Here is a 26,940-nt window from a genome sequence, read left to right on the forward strand (position 1 = left end):
CACAGCATACAGAGTTAACCAAAAATTATTGTTAGCCAGATGAGGCAGCTCCCAGGTATGAACGTGTGGTTATAAAAGCAGGATTGTGCTATGAAAGACACAGAGGCTCACAGAGGACCCCTTTCCAACATACTGAAATTCACAACTGCTATTAAAGCACAGCTGTACCTCTCTGTCCGTCTTCTGTATTTTCTGCTCAGATGGAGTGAACCTCATGTACCAGCGGGTTCAGAAGGTGGAGTGCTCTTCACCCAGACCCGTGCTGATCTTAGGTCCATTAGTGGAGGCCAGTAAGGACATGCTGGTGAAGGAGGCTCCTGCAAACTTCTGTCGCTGTCTTCCTGGTGAGCTTGTGTCCACACATGACGAGTCTGTAATTACAGTTTATTTATTCAAGAAGGATTTCAGATGTTTATCAGGTTTGTATCACTGATGTCGCACTGCAGAGAGGAGTTTTACTAAGAGCTATGTAGATAACAAGTGGAAGAAAGTAAATCAGTGTGAGTGACACTATTTTTAATAAATGTAATTTATTTTATTTCCAGAGATTATGAAGGCCTCTCAGCAGGCAATAGAGCGAGGAGTGAAGGACTGTGTGTTCATTGACTACAAACGGAGGAGCGGACATTTTGATGTAACAACGGTTGCCTCAATAAAAGAAATGACAGAGAAGGTAAAAACTCATCTCAATGTGAATTATACTCCACACAGAGCTATATTAGCGGCAACTGTGGAGCAACAACATTGACATCAACTTTGCTGAGTTTTATAACTGTCAAGTTTGTGCGCTGTATTAAACATCACATCGGTACAACAATGTCATATTTGTCTGTAGAGGGTTGAAAGTGTTTGGTGATTGGCTCAAACCCAGTTCAGTTCATCAAACTTGATCAAAAATAAACTAACTGATTGCATAGATGCTGCATTAAGGTTTTTTTTTGGATGGGCATGGCAGTCAGGTAGCTGCCCATATATCTGACAACCTGCAGAAAGAAGTTATGCACTTGAGTTCACCAAAGATAAACTGCAGCTTTAATGTCAATTTGATTTTTAGATATGCTAACCCATTGTGAAATATGAAAAACAAATCGAACTCAATCTGGATAGTTTTTCTTCAGCATTCTGCTTTGAACCATCCACCATTTCTCACGCACTCTCTTGCTGTCATTTTCTCTCATAGGACTGTCACTGTTTACTTGACATTGCCCCTCACGCCATCGAACGCCTTCACAGCGTTCACATCTACCCAATCGTCATATTCATTCGCTACAAAAATGCCAAGCAGATAAAGTGAGTAATCCCACATCTTTTTTTTTTTTTTATGTTTGTTTTTCTTATATTTTTAAATTTCTTGCCTGAGGACATGTCAAGCGTGTGTCGAGCGTGCAGAGTGTTTTGGTGCCACACAACTTTACTTCAAGTTCAGATCCTTCAACAACATACTGAGAAGATCATTCATCAAAGACTTTTTGTTCTAGAGGCTGTTTATGAGAATGTAATGTTTAGAAGATAATGATTTCACAGAAATGAAAGTAATATCAAAATCTAATGGACACAAATCACCAGCATACGTTGTAGTGTCTGTAGCATCTCATTTAATCACCTGCTCTTGCAGTCAACTGATGGGACCTTAAATTCTTATGTAATCAGAAATTTAACAGTTACACACAAATGTAGAACATTATTTGGCACAAAAGGTGTCTTCTCCTGCTTTTCCTGGTCAGGACAATGTTTTGGTTCAGAAGATGAATGTTCGAATGACTCAGCTGTACATTTCTCTCATCTGTGTTGATGCCAGATCTCCTTCCAGGAAATACAATTCTTGATTACTCCTTCCTAATTTTCTGTCTGTCGGTCAGGACTGGCACTCAGGAAATTGACGTGCAGATTTCTTGCAGCTTTCATAATCATATTCACCCTGCAGGCACAACAAAAACTAATTGATCATCCTGATTTGATCAGTGTCATTAGTTCAGAAACCACAGCCTGCTCTATTCCACCACCTGCCGGGGTTTTGATAGGATGATTGTCATTTTCAAAAATCCCTCTGCTTTTTCATTTGTAATCGCATAGGAAGATTAAATCTGCTGAACCCTCAGCATGGTCCTTTATACATATACACACACACACACACACACACACACACAAAGACACACACAGGTCTGGCAGGAACAGGCTTTCTCGGCCACACACGTACACACCCACGCCTACAAGTCTATGAAGCGGTGCAGCAGGCAGACATGGTGGAGATTGATTCCTGCTAAGCCTTCGCTGTCATCAGCTGAGTGCCAGCTGTCCAGGGAGAGCTCGCAGGGCCTGTGGTTGCGATTCATGGCGTGGGTGGCTAAAACGCTCTGTGCCCCCATCCGCCACGGCCGCCACGTACACACAAACACACCTCCCACTGCCTGCCTGCTGCAGTGATTGACACAAGCTCAAGCTTTTTCGTTGTTTTTTGTCCTCTGGGAGGCACCAGCAGACCAATAATGTTGACTGCATACTGAGTGCCAGGGAGAGATGGGAGTGTGATTCTAGGTTAGGTCATAGCCTCCCAGTGGGTGAAGACTGACTGCACATGACTTCTTCTCAAGACTGTGTGCAGATATGGAGTGAACCAGTGGAAGGCTTTAAAGTAGAGAGATTTCACTGAGGCTCTGCAGTGGGTTGTCTGTTAGATGCTGAAGGTAGAAGGCTACCTGACAGGCATTTGCAAAGATTTTGCTGCACCGTGTATATCAACATTTTCTTTAAAGCAGTATGTCTGATTGTGGGCAATGTTACAACTCAACAAAAAGAGTGTTTTTGCTTCAATATGATACAGTACTTCAATATGATACAGAATTTTTAGGTGTTCATTTCACTGGATCCCTGAACATTCCCATCTGCAATTTATTTGTATTTATTTACATACTTAAAATCATTAGTCATCATGATAGAAGTTTTATTCATATCACTTTTCGTACCTGAGTGTGCGGTCATGCAGAAACACTTCAGAGTTGTTGCAGTGCAAACTTTATCATTCAGTCAGGTCAGAATAAAGCTTGTGAACGTGAAGTCTGACTCGCAAACAAACACTACAAGCACAATGTCAAGAGATGAAGTAATATAGCAAACAATTTTAAAACAATACTGTGCAATCATAACTGTTTTAAGAATGTGTGGGCATCTAGTGTAATTTTTAAATCTGATTGCAATCACTTCCTAAAAATGATGTAGAGCTGTCAAACCTGTTCCCACACTGTGGTATTGTGGCATGTTATGAATCTGTGTAAACTGTGAAGTGAGATTTTGGAGGATGCTGACAGTTGTTGGTGGTGTCTCATCAGAGAGCAGAAGGACCCTTTGTACCTGCGGGATAAACTCTCACAGAAACATTCCAAGGAGCAGTTTGAGGCAGCACAGAAAATAGAGCAGGAGTACAGCCGCTTCTTCACAGGTTGGTGGAAATTACTTATTTTATCTCCGATGTACAAAAGCTAGTATAGATACAAGGATTACATAACAGCATTATGAGCTTACAGAGACAGCTTTGTACGCAGCTTTGTAAATGTAAAATAATGTGTATTACTGCAGTACTGAATATACCAGTTTGTAAATAAAGGTTTATGTTTTTATCCAGATCTATTAAAGGGTCAGTTCACCCAAATCACACAAAATATATTTCTAAACCCACCTGTAGTGGACATCTGCGTGTTGTATAACTTCCTCTGCACAGAAAAGGTCAATTTAAGTTTTTGGCGGTCAAAGCATTGCAAAAAGTTCACTTTGAAAAACAAAGCAGCAATGTTTCAATGTCCCAATTCCTCGCAATCACTTTGACACATGAATTCCTTTATTAATTCAGAAATTCCTGCCATTACTTAATGGAGAGATGACACATCTGTCAAACAAACAAACTCTAACATGCTCATCTCTCTCTCAGGACCTTATGAGTCCCTGTGCACACTGAATCGGTTGTCTTCACCTGTGACAAACTTCAGGGTATAAAACAACAAGTGTTATAGTTCAGGATATTTTTGGGCTAAAATCTTGAAACGATGTAAATGTGATTTCAGGATGAAGTTAAATATATCGGCATTATACATCAAACCAAATAAAGACAAGGGATGAGTTTAAATCCCACTTAGAACAACTTTTATCAATGCAGTTTATCCATTAATGGAGTTTTGCACTGTAGAGGCTGTGTTACAATGGTCCCTTTAACCAAAAAGAGACCAGAATACACCAAAAAAAAATGATAAAACCCAGCTGGAATAAGTCATTGTAACAAGTATAATCTTCATATTAATATGGTCTAGTTTAACCAATGGGAATCTCTAACAGCACCAGAGGTTATCTGAGGCTTTTGGAGCACAGTATCTCTGAGGTCTTTAACAGATCAGAGTTAAAGTTTTGGTATCTGGAGCAGCGACCAGTCTGAGACACCCAACTGTCCAGCTGATTAATGACTCTATAAAAGCAGGCGATTTATGGGGAGGGGCTTTGGAAATGAACACATACCACTGCTGATCCCTTCTAACAGGGAGAGGTTGCTGGCCAACTTCTGCACACGAGCCACAACAATGTGAACTATAATTATCAACAGTAATAAATCTGAGTGTTTGCTGGTGGATGGCACGATCATATCCCTGCAGTGCTGTTTATCTGCAAATATTTTGGCTGCACAGTCCTGTTTGTCCATGAGAATGTTAATGTTTACAGCACTGAAATAATCAGAAGATCAGCAAAAAGTTGATCAATAAGGATTTGATGCTTCTTGCAGTTTCATATTATTGAAAATTGAATATTTTTTTGTTGATTGTTGGTCAGACAATACCAGCCCAATGAAGATGTTGCATTGGCTTCTGGGAAATTAGCTAGTTGAAAAAATAAAATAAAAATGTATTGACTGTTTTTCTGATAATGGTTAAATAATTCAAGCAAAAACACCAAATATTTCCTAGTCCCAGCCTTTCTGTTGTGAGGATTTGCTCATTTTCTTTGTCTTATGTGATAAAGTAAACTTAGTATATTGGAGTTTTGAACTGTTGGCTGGAGAGACAAGCAATCTGAAAATGTCATCTTGGGCTTAAAGAAATCCTAATGGACTTTTTTCTGACATTTTATAGAGTTCACAATTAAAGGGAAATTCAGATGATTTCACTCATCAAAGTCTGTTTACAGACTGCATATGTAGAAAACGTATAAATCCTTTTGTGGCTCCAGAGGAACTGCATCATGTGATGTCACTTGAGTCAGCTTTGGTTGGGTTTGAAATGTGCAAGTTTGAAAAATAAAAACTTCTGTGGTTGCAGAGTTAGAAGGACATGAGCTCAAAGACTTCTGCTTGAGGCTAACAGCTCAAGGCTACATTGACCGCTACTAGCCAAACACACACGAAACCCTGAGCAGACTGTCGGCAGTTGGGTTGCATTGTGGTTAATGTAGGCACCAGGTTTTGACAAGAAAGAAGAAACTGTGGAATAAGACTCTGCTTCTGCTGCATCAATTTTTCATATAAATAATTGATATGACTGCAGTGCTAAAGGAGTAAAGTCAGACACTAATCATAAGACTAATGAAAATAATCATTAGTTACATTTTCCACAATTTTATTGACAAATGATTATCAATTAATAAAAAGAGAAGACAGATTAATTGATTACTTACAGCTCTAGATGTTTCATATACACGAAGCCAAATCTGCAGACATGCTTAACACTCCCCATGTAAATATTCCTCCCCACCCCCACTGTGTTGCAGGCGTTGTCCAGGGAGGCAGCGTCTCCTACATTTGCACTCAGATCATGACCATCGTGGAGCAGGAACAGACTAAAGTACTCTGGATTCCAGATGGAGCACCGTAGAAATGTCACCTCTCGCCTCACGTCACTCTGAAATATTAGAGGATTATTTTTTATTATGGGACACACAGCGAATCGGTACATCTAACATACATCATGGTTAACTCCAATGCTTTTCCACATATACCAGTATCAGCACTGATGATGATGTAATATTCCCACTATGATAGTGATGTACTGTACTACAGATAGATTTGTTTACACTAGTATTTAATACTTGAATGTTTTATTTTCCCTTACATCTAGTAGCACTCCTCTTAATCCCACTTTGTCCCATGAGTATGTCGGACCACAGGAAGTCTGCATCGATGCAAACTGAAGACTTTATTCTTGAAATGAAGATAGAATGGACCACTGTGTTCCCTTCTCTATATTTATACGTATTTTCCTGCCATTTAATTTATCTAATCAAATCAAAGATGTTGGTTATAAACCTCTGTTATACAAATGTAGTTGTGTAGTTAATAGGAAGGAGGATATTTTCCAGGTAATGTTCTTATTTATAGAGGAGAAATTTGGGGCATACAAGCTTCTCTCACATTGTGTCGCAGCCGTCTGTGCTATTTCATTGTCTGATGCCACCATTTTTTTTTCTCTGTTGAAATCATTTCAGTACTCAAAAATAATATTGTGCCAAGCTAATTATATTTGTTAATCGCTGTACATTCTTGGACTTATTAACACAACATGATAAATCACACTACAGGTATGTTAGTTTCACCACAGTGTACCCAGTTTGTCTGCTCTACTGTTGCCAATGCTGTATTTTTAAGAAGGGATATTTTATTTCTGGCTCACGGTTGGCTGTCAGCACCTTCACATGCACCTCTTGGACCTTCAGTAGATCATGTTCTCAACATTTCATCTTCAAGTTAGATGAAACTCTTTAGGTCAGGTTTTCTCCTAATGAAGGTTAATATTTCTACAAAATATTAAAAACAGTACAGTTAATGGAATCCAAGTTGTCTTTGTTTTTCTGTTGAAACGTAGATTGTGTTAACTTGAATTCCATTTTATATTTATTTTTTTTATTATTTGCAAAATAATTCAACAACAAACAGGCTGATATTTGTCAAGAGAAATATCCGATCAACGCACTTTTTGTCCACTAGGCGGAGTACACCACCACTGTAGGTGAGAGATGGTAAGATGTCTTTTTTTTTCATCCCACATTGTCACAGCTGCCTATTAAAGACATTACGTTCCTTGTCATATTACTTCTCATTATTTATATTCACCCTGTTGAGCAGCTCTGGTGCTTTTTGTGAGGGCTGGAATATGTTGGAGATACTGCTGTCACCTGGCAGTTGAGACTTTGAGGAGCATCTGTTTTAAAAAAAAAAAAACCTTCATACAAACGCGTTATGAAAACTTTACATGTTTTAAAAAGAAATGTTTACATGTCTTTTTATGTGGATCTTAGGTGTGAGGAGATAAAGCGCCATTGAGAGTCCCTGGGTATAAATGTTTTAATATCAGAGCATGAATATCATTCGTTAAAAAAAATTGAAAGTGTCTCCACAGATGCACGAGTTTCAGAATCAGATGGCTTTAGCCACAAAGTTGGAATCATAAAAAATCGATGAAGCGGTCACTATAAATAACCAAACATCCAGATAAGCATCGACGTCGGCCACCGGTGGCTCCTCCCCCGCTACCTGTAAATCTGCGATGCCATCTTCCAACAAATGGATGTGACAGGCGGCGGAGCCCGGGGAGCGAGAGACGCCGGAACCGCTCTTCAACTCAAGAAACCGTGGTCCAGCCTTTTTTTTTTTTTTTTTTTTTTTGATTTGCAAACGGTATCTCCCCTTGTTTTTGTTTTTTTTTTTTCTTTAAAAAAAAAAGAAGATCGATAAAGAGCGACCTTCAACGCGAGGAGCGCATTCAACAGTGCGCTTGTGCGGAGCTCAAGTAGCGGACCTGCCGACACAAGGTGGAGGAGACGACACGCCTCTTCGCTGAAATAACAACTGTGATAATTGTCACGCAGCTCCGTCCACCGGGACTGCCAGAGACACCGTCGCGTTTTGCGGAGTAGGCAAGAAAATGTGATTTTTTTTTTATTTTTTATTTTTTACGCACAGATCAACCGGATGACGCGCAGTCGCGGCCATGAACGCGCATCGTGAGGCGCACGACTGATCTCTCGGTTTCAAAGGAAGTTTTTCTCATTGTGCGTGTGTCTGCTCCCGACTTAACTTTTGCGTCCTCGCTCGGTGAAGCCAGATGAGAAGGCAGGGGAGCGGGAGGTGGTTGACTCAACATGGCTGAGCCGCTAGGGCATCAGGGGGCGCTGGCTGGAGCTCCCCAAAGCGCCTGAATCCCAGTTGAGTTGATTTGTTTTTGCGTGTGTGTGTGTGTGTGTGGGGGGGAGGGGGGTGGTGGTGGTGGGTGGGTTGGCAGGTGACCACAAGTCGATAATGCCGAAAAACAGGGAGAAGTTCAACCCGGATCCGTCCATCCACATATCCAAGATGAATGTGATCATCCCGTTCTCGTCAGATGTGCCCTGTGACAACAACGGCCAGCGGATGTGGTGGGCTTTCCTCGCCTCCTCCATGGTCACTTTCTTTGGGGGTCTCTTCATAATCCTCCTGTGGAGAACTCTCAAGTACCTGTGGACTGTGTGCTGCCACTGTAACGCCAAAAAGAAGGTAGGCTGTGCCAGGTCGTCTCCTCAACCACCCCTGCTCAGTGAAATGACTTATTTATCACCGGCTTTTTGTGCGTGACAACAACGTGTCCAGCCAATTTGATTTATGAAACGGGCTCTAAATGAAATCTGTGTTAAGGCCCCATAGGCAGAGAGAGCGGTGCATGACTCTGAATAATGAACCCTTGGCTTAATCCCCCGTACAGCAACGATGAGAGACCGTGATACTAAAATGATTTTACCCTTAGACGAGATACAGGTGAAGGTTTATAGTTCTTACACCCTCTATTTGTTCCTTTAAGTTGATTTGAAAATGGCTCAACATAGGCTACAGGCAGGCTAAGATTATTATAACCTCCTTCCTTCCATATTTTAACACAATAATTGCCTTTTGATTGAATCTTAAAGCATTGCTTTTGGCATTAAATGCAAATAAATCACTGAAATACACACACACACACACACACACACAAGTAGTGTTTTGTAAGTCAATGTATGATTACCAGAGATATCATGTCCAATTTTTAAAACAGCTTTTCTGATATGGACTAGCTTTGATGTTAACAATGGGATATTTAAAGGATTGGTACCAGAAACCACTGGTGTTGTATAGTTATGCACTGGGCCTGTAGTTGTAGTTTTATTTGCCCAGAACTACAGACCCAGTGAGATGTCTCTCTCTCTGAGATTTCCGCCTCCGTTATTGCTGCTGAAAACAGTGGGGGAAAAAAACCATCTATAAAAAATTCACTGGAAACTTGTCTTTCCAGAAACAATGTCCGCGTTACTCTGGATGGTTCTGTTGGAGAATAGGTCCATATGAAAACTGTCCACAATGTGCACTGTGGATTCATCAGAGTAACAGGGACACTTATGTGGAAGGAGATGTTGCGGTTGAATTATTATTATTTTTTTTTTCAGTGCTGGGAACATCACAAACAAAATTGCATTCACCACCATTTTCTTAGGGAGGAGGCAGATGTTTTTCTCTAATCTCACTGACACCACCCTTTAAGATTTTAAGACATAGACACGAGCAGAAATTAACGTCAAATGTAATTTCACAAACTGGTAGTTGTCCAAAAGCATATCAACATAGTCTGAGCTCACGAGTATTTGCTGTTTGAAACCCTCCAGTGAAGCACACGTCACCATTTATTTTTTTGACTCATTTCCAAAAGTCAGGAATAGTTTTTCAGGACACAGAGAGCCAGTCAGCTGCTGCTACACGAGTCAGACATTGTTGGGATATCCAATTCTCTCACCAGTGGTGTGTATCTGAGTGTCTGTGTGGAGGTTAACACTCATGCCACAATGTAATCCCTAGAAATAATTTTCATAACATTTAAGGCAGACTGCCACTAGATTTTCTATTTCACAATTGTTACGACACCATCTGCCTGAGGCCGGCTGCAGTCCTGCGTTAGGGGGAAAAAAATAACCACGCAGTTTTTCTGCTGTACTGAGCGCTCAGGCTTTTCTAAACCGTATCTTTTATGAGTAAAAAATAAAGTTTGTGTCCTTCCTCATATACTGAAGGACAAAATGGACAAGCTGATAAAGGTGCCCGAGATGGAGCAGCTCATCTTTTTACCTAATGTATGAGCATTCATCTCTCAGACAGGCAGGGTGGAAAAGGAGAAATGGCAAAGGCTCCATAAAGGGTGGTGGTGACCTTTTGAAGGGAGACATCTGTATCATTTCCATGCTTTGGTCGTCGCTGGTTACAAGCAGGGCTGCGAAAACAATTACTCTCATCAGCTTTCAATCTGCTGACATATTTTGATGAATCACTTGGTCTTTCAAATGTTCTTGGTCTTTAAAAAGATGCCTATCACAAGTTCCCAGAGCCCATGGTGATGTCTTCAAATTGCCTGTTTTGTTTGACCAACAATTCAAAACTCAAATGTATTCAAGTTGTGGTGATGCAAAATGGGGAAAAAGCTGAAAATCTACACATTTCTCTCAATAAATGACACACACAAAAGATTTCTAGTTACAACATCTAAGAGAATCCATCCGCTTAGATCTAAGTTTTATTTATAGATTTATAGAAACGGAACGAAATGCATCTGTGAAAATAAGAGCCCACCGTCAAACACTGTTCATGTGTGAACACAAGAGAGAAGTCAGATTTCGTGTTTCATGCTCAGATTTTGCCAAGTGAAGCTGGTGAGCTCCAACCTGTTGTGCTACTCTGTGGGAGTCAGCCAGGGATGGGTCATCCTTTCACTTCCAATCCTCCCCTCTCTGCCTTTTGCTCTCCTGGCATTCATTTCGTAACTCCTGCCCAGTCTTCTTCTCACACCTCTCTCTTTCTCATCCAAGAATCAACCTTTCTCCAAAGTGTCAGAAATGCAGTGTCAGGCGCATACGGTATGTGCCATATGAATCAGTATTTTTGTTGCTAAGCAACTAGCAAGCAAAGGATTTCATTATAAGAGTAAATCTCTCCCTGTTATGCAGTTGTCTAGGCTGTGAGATGTGGCAGGTTGTGTTGGAGGAACACCTCCCGACCCCCTCCCCGTCTGTGCATGTCATTAGCAGCCCAAACAAGGAGCTTTCAGTGGCATTGTTTGTAGACGGGAGATGATAATCTGTTTCCTCCTTTTCTAATTTTCAGTTTGTTTTTCCCCTCTGCGGGGCGTTCGCTGCCCTACTCTGTTCTGACAGCTCTCATGTCTCTGAGACTGAGCCTCCATCTCTGTGGCCCTGCCTTCCCAGTCAGATGGTAATCGATGAAACTCGACGGTTGTGAGGTTCTGATGAATGACGGCTATTATCTGTCTGGGAGGAAGAAAGAAATTGTGTTCATTGTAAATGGCACTGTATTCACAGTGGGAGGATGACGAGCAGTGGCAGCCTCTCAGTCATGTTTCAGACTCATAATGTTTCATTGACGGTGTGTTTTTTATTGTTTATTTGATCTAAGTTCAGGAGAGCTGCTGGAAGTTTGATGCACCACATATCCAGCTGTGGACGTCACGTCCAGAAGTAGATGTGTCCCTGATCAATATGTTGCTTTTTCAAGATATTGAAAGTGGGCCCTGACCAACCAGTGGCAATGGATGGTCATTGATCAGTCAGCCAGTTCAGACTGAACAACTGTTGGCCAAGACCTTTGGTACAGACATTCAGGATTGCCACAGGATGAATTGTAATAATTTTGGTGATCCCCTGACTTTTCCTCTTGCGCCACCACGAGGTTGACAGTTTTGATTTTGAGTGATTTGTCTCAATAACTATTTGACAGATTGCAATGAAATTTCCTACAGATTTACAAGATCCTCAGAGGATAAACTCTTAAGACTTGGTTTTAACACTTGGGTTTAGAACCAAATACCCTCAAAATTAATTACATTCCCATCAGCCTCAGCTGTTCTTTGTGTCAGTGAGCTAATAGGCAAATGTTGGTGTGCTAAGATGCTAAACTTAGAACATGGTGGACATTTTACCGGCTAAACATCAGCATGTTCCAATCAGCATTATGAGCAGGTTAGCATACTGATGTTAGCAATTAGCATGAAGCACTGCCCCATGGACCTGCTGAAATGGCTTTAGAGTTTCATTTATATTTCTATATTTCTAATAAATTCTCCTATTTCCTATATCCAGGAGTTATAGTTGCTAGCAAATATAGTAATAAACACCTGCATCTGGTTACAACTATATTATAGTGTGTTATAAATAAAGATATTTATATAAGATAAGATAAGGTAAGGTAGGATAAGGTAAGATAGTCCTTTATTAGTTCCACAGTGGGGAAATTTGCAGTATAGTGCCTATAGGTGCTAAATACAGGATAGACCCAATGTTTCCTGTTTAATCATTTTGTATGATTGTTATTCATTTAATTTTTTTTAAGAGTACTTGAAAAGGCAGGTTATGCACAGACAGGGTGCTCTGTGCATCTTCTGGCAGTGACTCAGTTCTTAGATGTGTCAGGTGCACAGGGTGGGTGTGGGTTGGGGGTGGGGGGGGGGGGGGGTTATTTGAGGATTCAAATAGAGAGTCACTCTCGTGGCGCTTTTAAGTGCTGTCTGAAATATTGTAATTATGAGATGAATGCTTATGATGTACGAGCCAGAAAGTCAGAATAGCTGAGTGGCACTTTGCTGTTGCCTCCCTCACACAGACATGCGCACACACAGACGCAGAAAATGCCAACAGGTCAAGCAGAGTGAATATTAATGCAGATGAACGTCAATTACATCGGCTACCATAATTTTGAAAATAAACTATTTTTGTTCACAGATTCTGAAAAAAAAACTCCTTGCTGCAGGATTTGATAATGAAATACAAGAGCCTGATTTAGTTTGTGTCCATTTTATCTTATCTGTAGCCAAAAGTGCTTGAACGCATCACATGTTGTACTACAGAGGAAGAAGCATGTGAAGGCGGCATGATTTGTTTCATGTATAGATCCCCGATCCTTTCACTGTAGTTTCTGCAATTTAGTTTGTCAGTCTTCGTTGTTAAGAAAGCATATATATTCCCTGTAATGTCCGTTTAATTGGAGGTGTAATTAGTCAGGCAAGTATTAGCTGCTCACATTGCATAATATCAGCAGCATGTTGTAGTTTGGCTGTCACGGCACCATCTGGGATCCAACAGGTCTCAGATTAACACAAATGTTGAACATCTCAACAGTGCCAGGGCCTGCTGGTTTGTCTCTATCAGAAAGAGTGAAGATGCTGTTGATGCTGTTGCCAGACAGATGTGGTAGAAAGTGTTTTTTTTTTGTTTTTTTTTGTGTATGTACAGTATATGTCACTGACACAATTCAGTTTTTTACTGTTGTATAAACTTTCCAACTTATTTTAAAATAGTTTGTAAAACTGTTTGTCAACAGGTGAGTCATTCATTATTCATTATAACAACACATGCTACTAGAGTCCAATTTTAGCTTCTGATTCCACATAACATCGATGTCCTCACAACCGCGCTGAATCTAGCCGCTGACTGGAGGTTCAGTTCACTGCCCTCTGATGTTTGTACGTTCATGTGGATATTAACCAAATAATTGTGTTCATTCATCCACTGAAAAAAAGTGACGCCAAGTGCCATCCGTGATACAGATGCCATCTTTCTTCACACAGCTTAGGGGCTATAGATCAGTTATGAGGCTCAGATATTTCAGGAAGTTTTTCCTCCTCCGAGACTGTCTTGATTCATTATTAATGTGATTTATATTAATACATTTTTAAATTATTTATTCACTTTTGGAGAAATTGTGTCATGAGCCACATGTTCTATTCTAGTTTAATGCACTCTCCCTTTGAGAAATGATTATGGCGGATCATGAGAATAGGCTTACAGTGTTGATCAATGACCCATGGTGTCAGAGGGACTAGATTTAGGCAAGATAGTGAAACCTAAATTTGGAGGCTTAGACTATTGATCAAAGTCACAAAGAGGAGATGTGCTGCCTTAGTGGCTTTAATGACGACATGTACTTTTCTGGTGTCTGCTCCCATTAAAAATGTATCTTGTCCATTTTCATTTCATTAAAATAAAGTCCAGTGGAAGATTTGTTTAACCCTCCTGATGTGTAGGTAGCTAACTAAAACTATACAACTTTTACAAAAGTAAACTTCATATGACTAATAGTTAATGATTATAACTCAATTTGAGGTTTAAATGTCAAAAAAAAAAAAAAAAAAAACCACCTTCCATTTTCACATTCAAGGTATCTTCCTGCTTGTGACCTTAAGATGAAATCATCTGTGTGAGCCTTTTAAAAAATAATTGGACACAGGCATGAATAGTAAATCATGAATGTTTGAACTCCGCCTTTACTGGCATTAAAAATGTGATCATTTTAGATTTGGTCATTAAAGTGCTGAGGGATAACAGCATGGCGCCAATTAAGACTGCTTAGTGACTGTTACTTCCCTCAATTCAGCCTGTGTCACGACATCAGGTCAAGTGTTTCATGGAGCTGTGGTCAAAGGGACAGAGGACACATCATATGAATTGTGGCAAAGTGTTTGAAAAGAAAACTAAGAATCCCACACAGTGTCCATTATTTGTACTTTTTGTACTTTTTTTACCTTAATCATGCAAAGTTCATATAGATAAAAAGTCTCATACATGTATCGTCTCCAAGCTCTCACACTGAAAAATCCACCAATCTGAGGATGCCAGAAACACAAAGTGAAATCCTTCAACTGTAAACAGACATAGTCAATTTACCAGTACCATACAGAACAGGTTCAGATCACATAAAAAGGCCCCTCAGTCTTGCATCACATAATGTAGCCTATAGTCTTCAGAGGGAAATAGGGAAAAACACCATAGACATGAAAATTACAAGAAAAAAAAAATATTGTAATGAGATGCATCTTGACAAGAATACCTTCACTGTACAGAGCCCTCATCTCCATCTCCAGGACTAAATTATTAGTAAATTGATAATATGAGGATTTTCAATGATGCAGTTTGATTGTTCAGAAATTTCGGTAAAATTCCATAAGACTTAATGAGACAAAGACATAGCATCTTTCTTATTGGATGTCTTTTGTATTAGCACATTTATAAAGAAGTATTCTCTCTTAAAGTCACAACACTCGAAGGAGACAGATTAAAAGGCAAACAGTCAGAATTTAAGCAGCAGAGACTCTAGTCATCGTCCCCAGTTATGGAACAAACTATGAAAACACTGGATCATATAATTCCCATAATGCAACTGAACAGCTGAACTGAACTGAAAGTTCATTATCTCGAGATAACAGGATAATAGCTTGAGAAAACCAAAAAAAAAAAGTTTTTTCTTGTTATCTCTGGATAACAAAAAATCATTTTCTCCTGATAATATGTTATTATCTTGCGATAACGACCTTTGTCGAGTATGGCCTTTCTCAGCTTCCGTAAATAACCACTGCATTAGGTTTTCAGTCGTCTTTGCATTGCGTCACATGCCACTAATTACTAGAGTGGACAAAGACATGTTTAGTTGGAATCAGTCATGTAAATGTGAACCTAGTACAGAAATTTCCCAAAGAGATGTAGCAACACTTGTTTTAATATTATAATGCTTCAAATATCAAGAATGATTCTTTCTGTTTTAGATGGTAAAAATTGCATTTTTACAGCGACTCACTTGTAGAACCCATATTTGAACAGAGATAAATGTTTCAGTGTCTGACCCCATTTACTGACAGAAATACAAGGGGAAACACTCACTCCAGCATCTTCTCATAACAAAATGTGTCCACTGAACCGTTTTCAGAAACTCATTTCATGAAGTGGCTCATTTAACCAATTCAAATTTCATGTCCCATAAATATAACAAGCCCTAAACTTTCAATTTGTTACTGTTCAAGCCTAATCTATTTCTTAAAAGCAGCAGGAGATGTGTTTATATTATTCAGTAGGACTGCACGAATGAATGAAAGCTGGATAAAAAAAAGAGCTAAAACATTTAAACGCACTAGTTGCTCTGTGAGGCTGAGTAAACACAGAGGTACTTTGAGCTAAATGCTAACATCAGCATGCTAACATGATCACAGTGACGATGCTAATATGTTGATGCTTAGCAGGTTTACTCTCCATGTTGATAGTCTGAGGTTAGTAATATTTCAACCATATGCTGGGATGGTCAAAAAGTTTCTGAATCCCCAACACATAATATGAACTAGTTTGTTCCACCTGGCTTTGAGTCTGTTCAACCACGGGACTCCTCAAATCATGGGAAAGACGCACCTTAGTCTGTTACTGCCAGTTTGCTGTCATGAAACTAAAGGCCTATAGCTTTATGTTCCTTAACAATTTAACGCCCTATTCAACAGGCTGCTGACTGACAAGGCAAACAGCATGTTCTTTTCCCCTTCAGTCTCTAACCCGCGGTCTGATCCACTCACCCTGATCCCCTTAAGGGGATTCAAAATTGAGATTTGACTTAAATTCCCCCAGAGGCTCTGTTTCAAGGCCAGCCTGATAAGATTTTTTTTTTTTTTTCTCAAAATAAATGATGTAACCTTGGAAGGTCTCAGTGGTTTGGTTCACATGGTACAGTAAGTGCAGCTAAGGAGTCTGTTTACCCATTTTATTACAGCAAGACACAATACACTCAAGCTAAAGTAAACTAAACTAAACTCAGTGCAGCTCACAACTAAATAATGGAAAACCCACTGTCTGTCTGAAAACAGCTCCTACTTGTTACTTTGCAGTTTCACAGAATTTTCTGTTCCTGTATCTCGTTTGCTGCGTTAGCTGCTAAGTGAACTAGACATGTTATTATAGTCTTATCAGGTTAGTGCTGCAGGGCTCTGGACGGGCTGTAGGAAGTGTACCATGGTCTGCTGGTGATCTGCTTGTCTCTGACTAATGGCTTTGAACATGATTAAATTTCTTTGTGCAGCCAGCTATTTAGTAATAATAATGGTTGAAATCTTGGGTTGGCAAAAGCCATTTTTTTGTCAAAAGGGTTTAAAATAGGCAAGTAATTATACCTGGCAATGTACTGTAGACTTTGACAATTTCCATTTTCTGACACTTGATCATTTATCTCCACTTTATTCCCAAGGGAAATATTTCTGAGGAAAATAATGTACATCTTACTCCACTATATTTGACACTCACAGTGACAAGATATTAAATGCAAAACAGTTAATTTTAAATGAAATGCATGAGTCGAGCTCAGTGGGATCTTAATGAATTTCATTCTTACATTCTCACGCTGTCAACATTGCAAATGATATCGATATTCAACACTTCAGGAAGTATATACATTTTCATTTTAGCTAGTGAGTTGATTTTTCAATTTGCTCTGCATTTCAGCAAACATGGCTTTACTTTTTCACTTTCAAGTGCAGTTTTGAAAAGACAAAACATGTCACCCAGTGCAATGGTGTGGCTCACTGATGATTGATGGCACAGAATAATAATAATAATAAGTTATATCAGGCAGGCTATAGTGAAAGTCAATTCATCATTGGTTTTAGTCTTTTCATGGGATTTGTTGACAATGAGAAAAATATAGAAGCCTCTGCTCTGCCCTGCATGTTCCCTTTCAATGAACATGGGCACTGTGGTCTATTTTGAGTTGATCCCATATTCACTGACTTGATGCCTAAAATACCAACTCATGGACCGCATCTGCGTCTGAGGACAATCCAGAACAAATGGACTATTTACTCCTGTTTGAGTAACATTTGCTACTAAAACGACATTTGCTGCTTTTTACAGTTTTTTCTTTTAAATTGAAGTTTGCGGGCTGTTTGAATAGAGTTACGTCTGCAGCAGGAAACAGTGGGCGAGGGACTGCAACTGAGGGAAGTCATACAGTATTGAGACAGACTAATACTCTGTTGATTTTTCTTTACCGTGGTTACAATAACAACAATACAAAATATCGCCAGGCTTCTCCTGTAAGTTAAGTAAAGGATAACAGTTAATTTCCCAACTCCCTTCTTCCTACACCAGACTGCTGGCAAACAGACGCTCTTGTCATCTAATCACAGCCGTGTGGCCCTTATTCATTATATATTCATTCATTCATTCACTTATTTCAATAGGGCTGCACCCCCTCAGCTTTACAAAGATTTATGATGGAGTGGAAACACAACACATGTTGCATAGTTGCATACCAGGAGTTCTCAGAGGCTGGCTGCCCTATCGCTTGGACACACAATAGTCCATCCTGCATCTGGAGAATGTGGCATGCTGAGATCTTGGGCTTAAGCACCAGAACAAAATGGACCACTGTAATAGTGTATATATGGCACTTATGTTAATGGAAACCATATAAACAGTGAGCACTTACTTTCCCCCTCTAACTATGTAACCCGCATCATCTAATTCTAGATGACGAGCAGAGCTGTAGGAGAAAAGCCTCCGAGAAAGTGATGTGCGACACCATTAAGGTGGAGGGGGAGTAGGATGTCACAGGGTAAAGACTCCAAGTTGTGTTAGCCTCGAGGCTGTGGGGTGTTGCATCAGGGAGCATGGCTAACCTCTGCATCCCGTCTCAATTTCCTGCTCTCAGAATCATGCCAGTCCCACCAGACAGACAGACAGACAGATGGAGAGACAGGCAGGCAGGCAGGCAGGCAGGCAGCCCACTCACTCAGTGGAGCAGAAACACCAGGAGCTCAGTGGCTGCCATGGATACAGTCCTGGAGTCTCTCTGCTGCTCTCACTTTGTATGTTTACTGTATGCATGTGTGCATGCATGTGTGTAGGTTTATTTTGAAAGCTTCGAGCGTGGCCACTATATTTAGAATAATGCATTTGTGTTTTCTTGAAGCGGTGATTTTGATATTAAGCAATTGCTCGTGTTTCGTGATGACTTGCAATCACAAAATCTGGGTGGTAGTTTCTATAAACAAAGTTTGGGTTTCTGTGGGTGGTACTCCTTCATTTTAACTTAAAGCTGATCTAATCAATATTTTTTTTTTATCAACAGTGAGTGAAGTTATGATGTATAATGTGAAAAGGGCCACATATAATGGTTTTACAGCTTCATAGATTTATTGTTGTGGTCATCACTTGATCTTCCACATGCTGCAGAACAAAAAAATCTCTGATAGACGCAGTACCAAAGAACAAACCAACAAGGCGAGTGACTAGCCAGTGAGCACACCAGAGCATTTAGCAGTCAGACATTTTTCTCAGGTGCTGAACTTCAAGGAGAGAGAAGTGAATATTGGACTTGCATTCATCAGGTGTTCAGAAACTTGTCTACAAATAAATGCTAATGCTGCTCCATGTCTGCTAGCGTATTTGCCATGGGGTTAATCAGTGTTTAAAGCCTGTTGCACTGCCCCCAAGCAGCTAAAAAATCAATTACGTTAATGGAAAATTTTCACATTAATTATGAATATATTCATCCTGAGAGTAGTTCTCAAGCGCATTTTAACTTCTGCTCACATCTCCTCTAAGTCACAATGGTAGCAGCTACTGTGGCTCTAATCATGCTAAGGTTTGACTTGAGTTTTCCACAAGTCACACACACTCACAGCTAACGCAAAAAAACCCCCACACTTTATTATATACGAACATCAGATTACACGATCAAGACAATAGCTTCATAGTCAAATGCGAGTGTGCTTCCATGGACATGAGCTGTTTCTTTCAGTTTAATTCAGCTCAAAATTCAAGCCCCACCTTGTTACACTGTCATTCAAAGCTTCTGCACTGCTGGACTGGACAGAACAGCACTAACATACCTGATGGCTACCTCTGTCTTTATTGGCCTGGATGATAGCTGAACACAGATATGTTGAGAAACTAGTAGTTGACAAGTGTAGCTTCTGAAAAATCATGATCGTTGATGTAGGAACAGCAAAATATGTCTTTTTTTAGTCTTTTTCTGGTCCTTTGTACCAGGAAAGATGGTTTGTCACGTAAGGGTTAGGACATTGTGTCACAACAATCGATGATAATATAAAACCTGACATTTTTCCTTAATGTGAAAAATATGAAGTGTTTGTTGTACATGAATGTCTGATTTTTCACTGTTACTTTCTGCATTCTTGTCTCCTTTAGGAGGTCCATCGGATCACCACAGGCGATGGCATCAAACGTACGGACAAGGATGATGCGGCAGCCAGTGAGGTGGGCTGGATGACCTCCGTCAAAGACTGGGCCGGAGTCATGATATCCGCTCAGACGCTGACAGGAAGAGTCCTGGTGAGTTCGCACTCAGTCATCATCCTTCGTTTAATCCTTGATTGACATCTCGAGCTACTTTAGCCAACATGTAGCAGGCCGTCGGTTAAGACATCAGTGAGATGAAGCGTGACAGCTGATCATGATCATCTGCAAACTTCCACATGACAGCTCGGCACTCGGTTTGAACTCCCTCAAAGTGTATTTTTCTGCGAGAGCGCCTTGTGAAAAAGATTTGTTATTATAGGACGAGCCAGAAACCTTGCTCAGGAGGAGCTTGCGTCTGACAAGCCACAAATTGGGCACGCTTGAATGTTCCTTGAATTTATTTCTGCTTGTCCGAAGCATAAATTTACCGTTTTGAAGTGCTTATCTTGCTAGCTCATCTCTCAGACAGGCGGGCAAACACATTAAAACAAAGTCAGGCCTACAAAAAGGAGAGATTTAAAGAGTGTATTCAGGTCATACACCCCATAATGCCCCCAGACAGCAGAGAGAAACAAATCCAGAGGGGTGGGAGGGACATGCTCAATTTACCAATTGAATTTGATCAACTGAATTGGTCGCTATGGTGTCTGGTATGTCTGTTGACATTGTCACATGGAGATCACATGACTCATTGACCACATGTCATCATCTTTATATTGTACAGCAGGATTAAAGGAATGCATGAGATCCCAATCAGATGCTTATTTTGCTGTAACCTGTCCCAGGTTACAGTTTATGTATGAAGGAGACTCTACTTTGTTTTTACTGTTGTTTCCAGTTTGATGATTTGGTTATAAATGCTTGGCAATGGAAGTAGTGGGACTGAGTCGTGATGAAATGAAATGGCATGAGCGGAAGCGCCATGCCAAGGCTTGCCGCAGTGCCGGGGCTTGATCCCACTTTTCACCCAGCCCCCTAAATGTGGTGCAGCATTTCCAGTTGGCTCAGCGTGTGGAGGTTGTTAATCAAGAGTGCTGGGTGGACAGCCACACTCGAGCGTTATGGTTTGATGTGGAATATTAATGAACCACTTACCTCATATTCGTGGGACAAAAACTGGACAAAAAGAGCTCCTGACCGTGTTGAAGTATTTTTCTGGTCTCTCACTGTGTCACGTCGAGTGGTTTGGTCACAAAATGTACTTAAAAAAATCATGTTTGTATAATAATGTTCCTGCTGGATGGTGGATGTAGTCATTTAAAACCCAGTCAAGTGAAGCATTTGTTGCTGTTTTGAGAAGACGTGCGTAGCCGTAACCTTCTGTGAGGAGGTAACTGATATCCAGAACGAAATAAAACTCTTTTGTTTTTGCCCCCAGTTTGGGCTAAAAACAGCACATTTTCTTCATCTTCCTCTAAATGTCACATGAAACTCTGATGACTCAGGCTGAACTCAGGTTGTCCCCGTGGCTGCTTCTATTAGTTCGTCCTGAGCACAGAGGCTGGTGACGGTTAATGGTGACAGAAACGTATTGCAAACTGAAAAGTGACATCATCTCGACTGCCTTCCTATTTCCTTGTTTTTCACTTTGTACCACCAACGCTCACCTCAACTCGTGTGTGCGTGTGTGTGTGTGTGTGTGTGTGTGTGTGTGTGTGTGCGCGCATGCAGCTGAAGTGCTTTGTCTCAATGATGGCCTGACACACAACTGTTTAGCGAGTGCTCGTCTGTAACCATGGCAACTGCAGCTTACCTAAACACGGCAGATGTGTGTTTTCTATGTCAGCCTGTTTAGGGGGCACATTAAAGCCTATTTCCAGGCCAGCTGAGAGGGAATTTTACTGGCAAGTAAGAGCACACAATGGCTTAAATGAAAGCCTGGGTGTGTGTATATGTGTGTGTGTGTTTTTATTTTATGCATCTATCTGTGTTTCTGTAAAGGTGAGATGCTATTCCCTCATCTTCACCCACGTAGTTTTTTTCTTTGAAAACGGAGTTTTGCAAGCAGCCTATTTGCCTTTGAAATATTCTAAAACAGATTTTACTGTGGATATTCTTCTTTACCAGTTTTTTACTAGCAGCACACATTAATAAAGACCAGAGGAGGTTGGATCGACAGGTTTTTAACTTCACCTCTCTGTGCCCTGGGAGTGGAAAGAGAAAGAAATTACAGCTCTTTTCCGTAATTGGTGCACTAGAATCTGAGTGAAATGCGTGTCCTCTAATTAATTTTACCAAATTAAACCTGCTTAAATTATAAATCAGTGATGTGGATGAAGTCAAAGAGAGAATACATCGTAACCTCTTAATCTTAATCCCAATTGACAATAGAGACATGGATTATGCAAAAAGGAGACTCAGCTGCAGAATTCCTGCAGTGTTTGGTAATTTTGATGTAGGTTTATGGATCTTGGACAAACAAGTATTTGTTGATGTCTAGAGTCAATTATAAATCTCTGTTTTGTTCAAACATCGGTCACAAAGTAGTTCACATAAGGGAGACAAGAAAAGGGGGAATAAATGAGAAAACATTTTACCAAAGGAAACAAATAAGAAAATGTAAAATTGTAAAACAAGTGAGTTTTTCAGATGCTTTTAAAAATGTGCACAATCAAACCTTGAAAACCTCAAACACTCAAAACACTCAAAAGGCCCAAAACATGAAATAAATACATAAATCATTTCTGTCTTGAGTTAGCTCCATAAACACCAAGTGACACCAAGTGGTTAATGTTTAAAGTATGACACAAACTTCAGTTCTCTGACTTATCTGATCTGAGGGTCATGTTTTTGCATATCACACAAAACGAAGTTTCATAATAACTAAAATTAGAAGTATCAACCTCAGCAACTGCAGCATGAAACATTTCAACCAAAGTGACATGTTGCAGAGCGGCCCTGGCTGCACTCTGGGCTGCATGTTTACCTCTGATGGTGGATGTTGAGTGATAAACAGGTGCAGGCTGCCCTGTGGAAGGACCAGAGGCCTGATGTTCATTTGCCCGGCTGGCCTCACATCTCAGCAGATTGTAAAAGATCAAGCCTCGCCTTTAGGGCTATTTGATTAGCAGGGAGGACACTTCCTGATGACCTTTCAGTCTGTAAATGTTTATCTGCTGGAGATGAGCACTCTACTTTTCATGCAATCAAATGAAACAGAAAAAGCGAAGCCGCGTGTTTACTTTTCTAATTTCAGGTCAGCAGCATGCTGCATGTAAGGACATGGTTTCCCCCCAGATTGGGGACACAGAAGGATCCCATCTGTCAGTTTATGCATTATTGCATTTCCCCTCCCCCAAGTCACTTTTGCATCAACTAGACCACCCTCCCCATTCATCAAAAATGTCGTCACATTACTGTTTGCTCGCATCAAAACAAACAAAACTTGCTGTGGGGGCTGAACAGGTGGCTGCAGCTCGTACCTGGGCCAAAAAAAAACCCAGCGGGTCTCCTGTAATGTCATGCATCTGCTTCCTGTTCACTCGCACTTCCCTCGAGAATGTAATCCTCAAGAACCTGTAAGAGTGTGACAGAGTGAGTCTGAGGTTGGTGTATTCTGGGGGAGAATGTGATTTCTCTTAAATGATGGGTTCCTGCTGAGTGACATTTAGCCCGGTTCTAGAGGTCCACAGAGGGGGGTGGGGATGTCGCAAAGCTATTATTCTGGCCATAGAAAGGTTTTCTATTAATGGCAGCACAGAACTGCCCTCTGGCACTGTTCAGTTTGCAGCTTTTGCCCCCTAACCCCAATTGCAGTCACAGGTCGAACAGAGCTGGTGGTATTAAAGTCAGACTTGGATGAATTGTCTCTGATTGTTCGGCATGGTTTGTTAACTCCAGGCTGTTTTTGCTCCGTGATAACTCCCTTTATTGAAAGGATTCAGACACAGCCATCGCATGTCTTCGCAGGGCATGTTGTACTTAGAAATGCCTCCATTTGGCAAGCAGATTCTTTGCCTTGATGTGCAAAGGTTTTCAACACAGTACATATCTGTATATGAATGGATACAGACGCGTAAGGACCATGTTAATGGGTCTACTACCGAAAATGTATTGGTTATGGGAAATGGTAAAAAAGCAGATTTTCATCGATATTGTTGTTGCTGTGGTCTCTGTTTTTCCTGTTTTGATTCGAGATGAATATTCTGGAGTTTTTTGGCACTAAGCTGCCCATCGTGCTGGGCGATACAAGTGTATCAACAGCTGTTTTTATATAAAATTTCTTCAGCAATTATACATGGCGGGTTGGACAGCATGCAGAAGAATTCATTTTGAGTTCACCACCAGCTGCCAAACAAAAAGTGCTGCAGAGCCAATTCAGTTGTCTAGAATTACTGGGGTCAGTATGTGGAGACGTCCTATTGGATGACTGGGTGAAGGATTTGCCTTCAGTGTTGACCGCTGTTTCCCTAGATTTGATGTCACCTGGGAGGAGTGGCAGGGGGAGAAGAGAGCTCCGAACAAAATTATAGGTGGGCCAGAAGGGCATTTTAATCAGGCGGACAAACTCACCTTCTCCTCTTCCTCCTCCTCCTCCCCCTCCTGAGAGAGGCTTGGTGAGCAGCCGCAATTGTAGCACTACATGGAAAAGCTTTTTGTCTGATGAGAGTGAAAAAAAGCAAAAGGGGGCAAGAGTAAACACTTTTGTGGGTGACTTGCTACTTTCTCTCAGAGGCAACAATGGTGCTGCTGCAGCAGAAAACATCCAAAGTGCCATTCGCAAGTCATAGAGGCACTTACCCCTTACATGACTGAGAATTCAGCTTAGTGATGATTTAATATCACATTTTCCACAGTGTTCAACTCAGCATGAATGGATTCGAACAGCAATTACTGTACGGGCCCTTTTCTTGACATTCACAGTTGACTCTTAGCTTCAGATTAGGACAGTGTCAGTGTCGTTATATGTAATAGATATTCTATCAACACGCCTGTGGCCTTGTGGCAAAGAGTGTTTGCCACCTGTGGATTCTGATGCCGGTGGGATCGTGTGTGACTTTCACCGCGGCGAGTGAAACAGAGTGAACAACGTGGCAGCGTCACTCAGCTCTCTGCCCGCCTCTAAGTCAGCCGCTATTTTCGGGTGACAGCAGCTGCCAGGCCTGTTTTGTCAGGGCCCTCCAGAAGGAAACAATGCCATGTGAGACTAAAATTATTTTGCAGCTTTTGTATCATCTCAGGTCAAGACAAAGAACATCTTATGAAGCCATTTCTCACCACCAACTGACCATTTTAAACATTCTTTTGTACAGTTAAATTCCATAAAATGTAACTTGTTGCAGGATTTTTCTGGATATTACTGCAATTAAAACATCAAGAACAAGGCAGGTCATCAAATCATGACTGTTTTAAAAGAAAACAGGACATTAAGGACTTGAAAAAAGAAGATAAAAGGGATTTATTTGAACATTTTTGGAGTATTTCCTTTTTTAAAAAAAATAAAGTTTTGGTGCTTATTTTTTTATGTTTGATTATTTAAAAAGAACGGGTAAAAAGAAAAAATAAATCAAAATACCACACACTCTTTAGCTAATCCATGTCTGTTTTTAGCCATGCTATGGCCAGTGTCACTGCTAATTACCAAATGTTAGCATGTTAACAGACTAAAATAAGATGGTGTACATGGCAAACATAATACTTGCTAAACATCAGCATGCCAGCATTGCCATTGTGAGAGAAAATGTTAGCATGGGATGCAGTTCTAAGCAACACGGTGCAGCTATAGCAGCTGTGGACTCTTGTGCACCCTGGTGCATAATCAGCAGCTCATTTGCATTTTCTTCCATTTTTCTCTTCATTTGTTATGAACAGAATCATTTTCAGAGCTGTAAGGTCACAAGAGAACCTTGTTTACTGTAAACAGGGTCTTCATGCAGCAGGAAACAGACACCTTGGCTGCTGGTATCAGGTTTAAATCAGTCTGCTCCTTTAAAAACATTGCAGTACCCTATTCAAGAAAAGCAATTATGAATTCAACATTAAGGATTTGGGAACAAGGAAGCACAGGGAACATTTTTACATATGATACGCGATAGATTATCTTTTCCTGCCATCTAAAACTGACTATAGACTATATCTCATATCTTTCTGCCTGTTATTATTGTGCAGTCCACATACATATGTTTGTAAGTATTTATGGGTTAGGGATTGAGTCAGAGTTATACAGTGTATGTGTATGTGTATGTATACACAAATATGGATATTTATTTTCAGAGTGCCCATGTTTTTATCTCTCACTGGAGAGCAATTCATTTTCTTTCATTTGTTTCTTTAATGTGTATGTTGTTTGGTCCTTCCCCCCTTCTTTTTGGTTCGAGAGTTATGTAAAGTTAACATTGAAGCTCACTATGCTACTTGTTATCTAATGATCCTTGACAAACTTGAAGTTGTTAAATTAAAAAAAATAAAATAAATTACAGTTGTTTTTGTTATAAGCTGGTAAAAACGTGCAGTGTCTTATCTGAGGTTTTTCATGGAAAGGATGAAGCTGTCATGTGTCTTGTTCACCGGTTTGCTTTGTGTGGTGTCTGGAGTCTGTCTAGATTCATGCCATTATTAATATTTGCCCTCAGTGCAGCACACAGACAAATCTGAGTGTCTCTTTGACACATTTATTTGAGGTTTGACCTGTGGCCATCTGTGCCTGCAGAGTCTACAGATTGAGAGTTGCTTGATCCTGAACTCTCTGCGTCCGCGGGGCCAAATTCTTGCAGCAATCATACGATTAGTTTTGGACACCAGCAAGTATCAGGTGTGATAATTACCATCCCCCCAGGGGCGGGGGGGCGGGAGGGGAGGAGGCGTTTCTAATTTGGAACTTCTCTTGGCCGCCACATTTTCAGCAGCATTTGGCACAAACACTCGGTGTAGTATAATTAGTTTGGTGGAGTAGCATCATAT

General features: G+C 40.5%; 2 protein-coding genes across 14 annotated transcripts in view; both read left to right on the forward strand.

Annotated features, from left to right (window-relative positions):
- The window catches only part of LOC139608756 (disks large homolog 5-like), a 33,789-nt gene extending 26,990 nt beyond the window's left edge, over nucleotides 1–6,799 (forward strand). For both annotated transcript variants that reach the window (XM_071462803.1, XM_071462804.1), the window contains exons 29-33: nucleotides 201–344; nucleotides 546–673; nucleotides 1,181–1,290; nucleotides 3,327–3,436; nucleotides 5,743–6,799. In XM_071462803.1, coding sequence (XP_071318904.1) covers nucleotides 201–344; nucleotides 546–673; nucleotides 1,181–1,290; nucleotides 3,327–3,436; nucleotides 5,743–5,846 — 596 coding nt within the window. In that variant the 3' untranslated portion in view covers nucleotides 5,847–6,799. The remainder of the gene's footprint in view (nucleotides 1–200; nucleotides 345–545; nucleotides 674–1,180; nucleotides 1,291–3,326; nucleotides 3,437–5,742) is intronic.
- A 951-nt stretch (nucleotides 6,800–7,750) lies between these two features.
- Nucleotides 7,751–26,940, forward strand: part of LOC139608757 (calcium-activated potassium channel subunit alpha-1a) — an 85,976-nt gene continuing 66,786 nt past the window's right edge. For 2 of the 12 annotated variants that reach the window (XM_071462808.1, XM_071462809.1), the window contains exons 1-2: nucleotides 7,753–8,500; nucleotides 19,990–20,133. In XM_071462808.1, the coding sequence (XP_071318909.1) occupies nucleotides 8,267–8,500; nucleotides 19,990–20,133 (378 nt within the window). In that variant the 5' untranslated portion in view covers nucleotides 7,753–8,266. Of the gene's footprint in view, nucleotides 8,501–19,989; nucleotides 20,134–26,940 lie in introns of all 12 variants that reach the window. The other 10 variants (XM_071462807.1, XM_071462816.1, XM_071462811.1 and 7 more) reach the window with 7 other exon arrangements.

The sequence above is a fragment of the Trachinotus anak genome, unplaced genomic scaffold, assembly GCF_046630095.1.
Source record: "Trachinotus anak isolate AG129_WGS33_773 ecotype Australia unplaced genomic scaffold, CSIRO_AGI_Tana_v1 ptg000025l, whole genome shotgun sequence".
Classification (NCBI taxonomy): domain Eukaryota; kingdom Metazoa; phylum Chordata; class Actinopteri; order Carangiformes; family Carangidae; genus Trachinotus; species Trachinotus anak.